The sequence below is a fragment of the Mytilus edulis genome, chromosome 14, assembly GCF_963676685.1.
Source record: "Mytilus edulis chromosome 14, xbMytEdul2.2, whole genome shotgun sequence".
Lineage (NCBI taxonomy): Eukaryota > Metazoa > Mollusca > Bivalvia > Mytilida > Mytilidae > Mytilus > Mytilus edulis.
The window spans coordinates 5169677-5178963 of NC_092357.1; the positions used below are offsets into that span (position 1 = coordinate 5169677).

Here is a 9287-nt window from a genome sequence, read left to right on the forward strand (position 1 = left end):
AAAACTGTAACGTGAAACACAAGTGTTTAGGGTTTATAGTTTCTCATGAAAATAAATCCAGAAACACGCACCAAAGATACAAAATATTTTTTTGTTATTTTAGGTTTTACGTGTAAAAATTCATATATAGTGTGAATGTATACTGTAGTTAATATGTTTTAAATAAATGTTTATATTCTTGATTTTAGAAGACACAGTAAATAGAAAACACCTACCATATAACGAATGATTCTCTATCCACAATGGCTGATCTTTATTCCAATGTGAGTGTTAACAGTAGCTTTGACCTAGATTTGAGAAATGGATCTAGAAAGAAGATGTCCTTTCCGTCTGTAAGTAATGACTTTACTGTAATGATAAAATAGGAAATAAGAAAATGTGTTTTGATTGTCAATATGAAAATACTACATCAAGGATTACACTAACTTAGAATTTAACTAAATGTCATCAATATGTCCTAAGCATGGAACACCGCAATTGTGTAATTATTGAACATTACTATTTAATGATTGAATGCTTCTTTTTGTAACTTTATTGGGGTGTAAAAGCAATCACCGAAGTACATTTTGTATGAGACACGGAGGGCTTCATTCTAAAAATGTGCGCACAGTTAAAGCTTTTACAACCCTATGAAATCACAAAAAGAAGCATTCAATACTTATAATTACCTTTTTTCAGGTAGGGTTCATGAAAACACGAATTTTATCAAATTTTGATTTAATTTACATGTGCACTTTATTGTGTGACCTCGTGTGAGCAAGAACAATACATTCTATTTTGTAAGGAAGTTGTTCAAGAAATAAAGCGATATTGCAGTGTAGCCAATCACAATAACTTATTATAATGAAACATACATCTAATTTAATGATCGATACATGTAGAACTACAAAGTAAGGATTGATAAACAGGTATGTTATCCAAAAACATTTTTTTACGAATATCTTGTTTAAAACTCTATGAATAAACACTTAATATAATTTTTAAAAACGATTAACAAAGTGTCTTGTTGTCGAGAAATCATCTGGTCAACTAGGTTATACATTCCTTATTACAGTTTTTGTGTGAATCAGTCAATATCAGCATTCTCAAAGTAAAAATTGTCAAAACCATGGTACTTACTATTTTAACTTGAATCGTAAACTAACAAAAAGATCATATTTGGAATAGTGTAACCGTAACGTGATCGATATATGCAATGCATATACATAATATAATATATCGCATATGAGAAGAGAACATCACTTAGATCGATTTTGTAGTAAGTATCTGATCATTATTAGATTGGAAAATATTCTGTATTTCATATTTATATCGATTATTACTTGACGCTTCCCCAATTGACTCAACAGTTGTTTTTCATTAACCTAATAAGTCAATTTTACATCACACAGTATTAGATTTGAAATTGGTTCTCAACTACCGTACTTGGGCATGTATAGTCCGCACTTGTTTTCCTTAAATATGTAGTTTGTACAAGGGGTGCGTATTATACACAACTAAAGACAGTTTTTGAAATTTTATAAAAAAAAAAAAAAAAAAAATTTTTTTAATTTCGTTTTTTTTCTGCATTAATAATGTATATTGGAGACGTTTATTATATTTATTTCATTTTAATTCTAATTCTTTTATTCTTTTTTAACTTTTCTCTTCAAAATTGATTATTCAAAGTAAAGGTGTGACATCCTGCAAAGGTAATCAAGAGGGGTAATATTACACATACATTGAAAAAAATACAAATCAAGTGCAACATGACATAAACATTCTCCGTTCGTAATCATAGAACGTTTGGTTTAGTAAATTCCTTGAAACCCTCACAAAAATAATGATAGGATTATCAGCTACAACATGTTCAAATATTAAAGCATATTAAATTGATAAAAACTATCTGAGGAGAAAATAACCTAGTTTTCCATATTAGAAAACAAAATTTGTTGTATAAATAGATATATATTTCTATGAATTTATTCTTGTATCCAGACAATCAATGAAGTAACTAAATGGCTGGCAGTTGGAATCCTGGTTGGAATTTTGGTGTTTAACTCAACTATACTGATACTACTTATCCGCAAGAAACAGAACAGTAGGATGGCTTTCTTTGTACAAAATTTAGCAATAGCAGGTAACACAACTAGAATATATTAGTAAAAAATATGAAAATAGCACTCATTGGATATGTCCGAGGATAGGTCAGTATAAAATATTAACACTTTATCAATTTGACTATGTCTTAGGCACCTTTACTAAGCAGTCGTCAGTCGCCTCCGGGTCACCTCCGGGTGCGGGAATTTCTCGCTACATTGAAGACCTGTTGGTGACCCTCTGCTGTTGTTTTTTATTTGGTCGGGTTGTTGTCTCTTTGACACATTCCCCGTTTCCATTCTCAATTTTATCAGGAACGTTCAAATCAAAAAGATTAGAAAACCAATCGAATGATGTATATCTACCAAATAATGGCAACATTAGTATACCGCTATAGACTTAAAACAAATACAAGTTACTAATTGAAACTGACGGCAACACATTAACTATAAGAAGATAACAATGGAAAAACAGAAGCATTGATCTACATCATAACACAAACGTATGAAAAATGTATTTGTTTGTTTTTGAAGTAAAACTTAAGTCCTGTATTTATTGAAAAAAGTAAAACATTATGAACCATAGTTATCAGCTTCCAGGAAACAGCTGAATGTAATTAAACATTTAACCACATTTAACGAGCATGTTATACCGCCTGAGAATAGATGGAAACGTAAATGTTTTTGTTTGCATGATAATGTCATTTTCCGTATATTGTCTCGTTAATCAAAATTTGTCTCTTCAGTCATTTACCCGGATCTTGATTTTTCAGTGCAAATTGATTTATTATGGTTTATCGCTTTTAAATTCGTTCACTGCAATTACTCTGCTGTTTAATTATAACAATTTGAAGTTTCCACGAATAAGACAAGAAAGTGTAATCACAGATTAACAATAATGATATCAAAACAGTTTGTACAAATCTGATATTGGTATTTCTTTTTTTGTTTTGAGTACATACACTCAAACTTAAGTATGACAACGATTTTCGTGGGTATGATATTTGTTTCTGAAGTAAATTTCAACAGTTTAAAAATTTAAATGTGGTATCTTTGCAAATGATAAGCTCACTTTCTAAACCACAACAAGTACCGTTGATATGCCAAATTTATGGTCACCGTACGGACTTTATCTATGGTCACCGTACGGACTTTATCTATGGTCACCGTACGGACTTTATCTATGGTCACCGTACATACATTATCAATGACCGAAATAATATCTATGTTACAGATGTTAAAGCAACCACTTGATTAATACAAAGTTTTTGAAGGCTCTGATTTAAAGTGCATTTGAAAATTACAGCTTAAATGACATCAATGATATAATAATGATGATAATATATGTTCTGCTTTGTGGTCATTTTCAAAAGCAAATGATATTTCCCTCTTTCAGATTTTTGTGTCGGTTTGATTTATCTTTTACCCGAGGTTATTATATTCAGATTTCATATCGGGTGGACTAAATACGCCTGCTATGTATTGTATGGAGTGAAAATGTTTCCGATTTATGTATCTACGTTTGCTATCGTTACTCTGACGCTGGATCGTTTGTATGTTATTCTAAGACCTTTATCTTCTTCTGCCAGAGGTGCTAAATATAGAGTATCATTGATAATGACAACATGGATTCTAGCGATGTTACTTTCTATACCATATATGGTGTGTGTAAGATTCAATAATGGAAAATGTGGACATGATTTTGACAAAAAGGTAAAATTTCTACATGCGTATTCAAAATTCAAATAATGTGGTAGTATTCGAAAGGATAAAAAGTTAAATCACAAAAATATTGAACTTAAAGGAAAATCAATTTGGAAAGTCCACCATCGATGTCAGGAAGAAAGACCTTTGTATACGAATTTAAGCAATTAGCAAAACAAACTTTAGGAATGATTTAAAAGACATCGTTATGACAAATTGTAAAACAATTGTAATGAGAAAACCCACGGATAATGTGTGTAAACAAATTAAACAAAACAAATATGATGGACAATCATTGAATTACTGAATCCTACCTTGATAACATACAAAAACTATGTTTTTTTTCTCCAAATTTTGGGAAAAAAATATACGTTTTATCAAATCAAAAACAAAAGCATTTAATTCAGTTAAATTGGACACGTCTTTTACTGTCATTTTTATATTATTGTTAGATTTGTCATTTTTTGTTATCTGGTTCGGATCTTGATTCTAAAGTATATGTTAAGTTAATGCTTTTGTACTTGGTCATATGCGTTGCTCTATTTAGTAAAGGATACGTGACAAAAATCGAAAAGATTCTAAACAAAGAATTTGACGCTTGTAATTACTTACTAAAATTGAAAACAGAAAACAACACTGTTACATACAAAACAAAACGTGTACTTATAATGCGTATGAATTATGATTTCATTTTAAAATTCAAGTTATAGATTTCCGATATATTGAAGTAGGGTTTTTTCGTAATGTTGTACTGTGTGACATGTGTCCAATTATTTCCATGTGCTGTGTCATGCTGCGAAATAAAAATGTTATAATAAGACATGTACCGACATATGAAACTTTTACACATTTTACACAACAACTACAATAAATTTCTTTTATATATATTTGAAGATAATTCGGTATATTGTCGTGTTTTTGGTTGTTTTTTTTAGGTTATGCTTATGTTTGATATCAGCCTCATTCTGATCCTTCCTGTCCTTATCATTGGAGCGTGCTATACATGTATTATTGTCACAATTTGTCGTCGCGAGCGAAATGAACTTTTGAATGACAATACTAGAAGAACAACTAGTAAGTATAATCTAGACAACTTAACACAATATATAATTGAGTATGGGGGGTTTACACATATCAAAACAACCTTAGGTTTGACAAACATAATATAACAATAAAAATGTTACCGAACAATACTAAACGAAAACGTGATAAATGCATACTTCCAATATATTGAAATACAATATACATGATATAATCATTGTGACTTGCAATATACCAGAAGAAGGCGAGAAATGATTTCAAATAAGATAATTATTTCCAGATATATAACATGACGTAGATGTTAGCAATCCAAGATCGCCGTACTGCATTTAACGATAAGCAAAACCCAAGGTCGATCAGAGGGCTTTGTATTTTTTTCTTTCAAATATTTCAGCATTTTATAATTTATTTTGTCAGCAACAGTTATCATTTTCTATTATTAAGAAAGAGTGAAATGGATTGTGTTGCCTAAAGAAATCATAAGAATATTGCTATCTCCCTATTAAAGCGAAATATTTGTATTTAACCCTCAATTGGCAAAAGAAGCATCAAATTAAAACATTCAATCAAGTAAATCATTTTTCACAAAACATGAATGGTCGATTCATTAAGAATTAATGACAAAAATTACTTATATTGGTATGAATTACACCATACAAGATCGTTGTTCATTAACTTCAATTGAAGCATGAATGATCAATTCCTTCAGAAAATATGATAATGACTTATTTTGTTTCAAATTAAAGCACAGCGGATCGTTTTACTTTAACTTTCCAAAAAGTGTCTTAATTTATTGTTTAAAACTGAATTGAACTGCTTTCTGTAGATTACACACGTAAAACCGATGGTCAGAAAAAAAGTACAAGGAGACCACTAATTGCTCAGGCTAAAATAAGGACCATTAAATTACTTCTGATCATCGTAACTGGTATGTATATATACTTTATATAAGTGTAACATGTGTAAACAGTAGTGTTACAATTTTAAATTTCCTTTCAACTATCAATAAGTTATAAATCAAGGTAAAAGGCAGAGAGAATAGCTTGCACTCTACAAAGAGATTTTGTGTAGATACGGTACACGTCTGATGAAGTATCTGCATAATAAGGAAACACAATGTAATAAGAGGCTGTCTGTTTGTTTCTGTATATCACTGTATCAACAAAGAATCTGCCTAGTAAGGGAACACAAAGCGTTAAAAGTTTGTTTGTTTCTGTATATCACTGTATCAACAAAGTATATGCATAATAAGGAAACACAATGCGGAAAGAGTATGTCTGTCTGTATCTGTATATAACTGTATCAATAAAGTATCTGCATAGTACATGTAGAAAAGAAACACAATGCGGTAAGAGTTTGTTTGTTTATGTATATCACTGTATCAACAAAGTATCTGCCTAGTGTTTGTCTATTTGTTTCTGTATACTACTGTATCAACAAAGTATCTGCTTAGTAAGGAAACACAATGCGGTAGGAGTTTGTCTGTTTGTTTCTGTATATCACTGTATCAACAAAGTATCTTTCTAGTAAGGGAACACAATGCGGTAAGAGTTTGCCTGTTTGTTTCTGTATATCACTGTATTAACAAAGTATCTGCCTAGGAAGGGAACACAATGCGGTCAGAGTTTGTCTGTTGGTTTTTGTATTTACTGTATCAACAAAGTATCTGCAAAGTAAATAAATACAATGCGGTAAGAGTTTGTCTGTTCGTTTTTGTATATCACTGTTTCAAAAGAGTATCTGCAAAGTAAGGAAACACAATGCAGTAAGAGTATATCTGTTTGTTTCTGTATATCACTGTATCAACAAAGTATCTGAAAAATAAGGAAACACCCTTCGGATAGAATGTATCTGCTTCTTTCTGTATATCACTGTATCAACAAAATATCTGAATAATAAGGAAACACAATAAGGTAAGAGTTTGTCTGCTTCTTTCTGTATATCACTGTATCAAAAAAGTATATGCATAGTAAGGAAACACAATGCGGTAAGAGTTTGTCTGTTTGTTTCTGTATATCACTCTATTAAAAAAGTATCTGTAAAGTAAGACAAAAATGCGGTAAGAGTTTGTCTCTTAATTTCTGTATATCACTGTATCAACAAAATATCTACATAATAAGGAAACACTATGCGGTTATAGTTTGCCTGGTTTTTTTTTATATCACTGTATCAACTAATTATCTGAATAACAACAGATTGGTTGTTGTTGTATATCACTTTATTAACAAAATAGCTGCATAATAAGGAAACACAAAGCGGTAAGAGTGTGTCTGTTTGTTTCTGTATATCATTGTATTAACAAAGTGTCTGCATAATAAAGAAACACAAAGCGGTAAGAGTGTGTCTGTTTGTTTCTGTATATCACTGTATTAACAAAGTGTCTGCATAATAAGGAAACACAAAGCGGTAAGAGTGTGTCTGTTTGTTTCTGTATATCATTGTATTAACAAAGTGTCTGCATAATAAGGAAACACAAAGCGGTAAGAGTTTGTCTGTTTGTTTCTGTATATCACTGTATCAACAAAGTATCTGTATAGTAAAGAAACACAAAGCGGTAAGAGTTTGTCAGTATAATATATATATATATATATATATATATATACAAAAGTAAAAAGAACTGTGACGCAATGTTTCAACAATTTCAAAGACATTAAAAGTGGTTGAAATAATAAGTTTGTAGTTGACCTTTGACATTTATGTATTTCGTTAGTGACAAGTTGTTCAATTTGATTCAATCGTATAAGTCTTTTACTTTCCTCATTAAAAATATATGCATTTTTATTTACTTTTACAGCATACATTGTTTGCTGGACACCTGTGTGTGTTGGTACATCGTTGATGATGTGGAAATTGATTAAATTTGGAGCTACTTTTCAACTTTTGTACGTCTTGGCGCCATTGAATAGCCTCGTGAATCCTCTTGTGTTTTTATTGTTTCATAGGAAAATTTTTAAAAGAAAAGAGTTTGGAACGTACAGATTTAACCCGTCTGGAACATTAAAAACGTCAATTTTCACAAACGGACCAGGAAAGCAGGCATCATCAAGCTGTTAGCTATATTTTTTTGTCGCTACATATTTTGTGTGTGTAAACTGGTAATCTGAGAATATATTGTTGCAAACTGCCATGCCTACTGTACAACTTAATGATTATACATGTATAGTTAATGTTTGTCGATAAAGTAAAAGAAGAAAATCCGGGATTAAAGATCAGTTCATAGAAAGTCCGTTGTTTTCGATCCAATCTGTTTTTCTTACACCTGGTACTGTACACTACAACGGCAGCAATATATGCAGTGTTGGAACCAAAACAATGTCTATATGCTATACAAACAAGGTCTCAATGTGGTTTTGAGATGAAGAACAACAATAAAGCGCTGCTCATTTGCTCTTTGTATGTTTTCTTTATTGCTGTTCATGTACTGGATTTGTGTCATTAATAAATATTCCATACATCCTTTGATTTTCTTCTAAATCTATTGGCAGTGTTATCTTTCCATATTTGTTTGCATATAAAGCTATAATAGAAAAGCGTTAATGAAAATTTAAATAGAAATACATTAGAGTCCTTACTTTTGTTTAGTTCACTTGTTAAACCTCAACATTTGAAGAACAATCATCCCCGATTTCCCTGTTGATCACACGTTCAGTTATATGGCCGGATGTTGTTACAAAATAAGCAGAGATCTTTGGTTTTTCAATAAACTCAAATTTTGTAAACATAAAATTTATAGAAATGTTCATATAATTGATATTCATGTAAACACCGAAGTGCTGAATACTGTGCTGGTGATACACTCGGGGAAGAAACGCTCAGATCAAAAAGTAAATAAAGCCGAACAAGTACAGCTAAGGTAATCTATTCTTGGAATAAGAAAATCCTTAGTTTTTCGAAAAAAAATTAAAGTTTTGTAAACAAGAAACTTATAAAAATGACCATATAATTGATATTCATGTCAACACCGAAGTGCTGACATACATCCACTTCGAGTCGATAAGAAAGGAAAGATAACAAAGTTCTTACATAATTTGTCTGTCAAGGGCGATTAGAAAAATAGTTTGTGTAACATGTTGAGCAGTTAAATTGTATTTACTTTTCGTAATTGGACCAACTACTGCTGACCAAATTAGAACCTTCCAATTATCTTGCATATTAAGACAATTGACTTTGTATCTCTTTTCACTAAGTAAAAAAAGCATACTAGTCACATCATTTGTTTGTCAAGCGGGATTAACAAAAACCAAAAAAAAAAAGAAACGCATTGATGTATGTTCAGTCTTAACCAAAAATATACAAAGTATTTTGTTCATTGTAAAGCGAAAATTATGTATGTGTTCTCAAATCCTCATTTAGGGAAAGATAGTACTTTCAAAGAAATATGCACAGTATGGCAGATAAGTTATTGTAAATCTTTATTGGCCATATATTTAATCCAGTAATTGACAGCAGAAAAGATTAGAATGA

The 9287-nt window shown here is 30.7% G+C and overlaps 1 protein-coding gene across 2 annotated transcripts in view; it reads left to right on the plus strand.

The window, feature by feature from the left end:
* LOC139504488 (mesotocin receptor-like) overlaps positions 1–8282 on the plus strand; it is a 28052-nt gene extending 19770 nt beyond the window's left edge. For both annotated transcript variants that reach the window (XM_071294594.1, XM_071294595.1), the window contains exons 2-7: positions 189–332; positions 1978–2119; positions 3475–3791; positions 4718–4856; positions 5650–5751; positions 7618–8282. In XM_071294594.1, coding sequence (XP_071150695.1) covers positions 243–332; positions 1978–2119; positions 3475–3791; positions 4718–4856; positions 5650–5751; positions 7618–7877 — 1050 coding nt within the window. In that variant the 5' untranslated portion in view covers positions 189–242 and the 3' untranslated portion in view covers positions 7878–8282. The remainder of the gene's footprint in view (positions 1–188; positions 333–1977; positions 2120–3474; positions 3792–4717; positions 4857–5649; positions 5752–7617) is intronic.
* The last annotated feature ends 1005 nt before the right edge of the window (positions 8283–9287 follow it).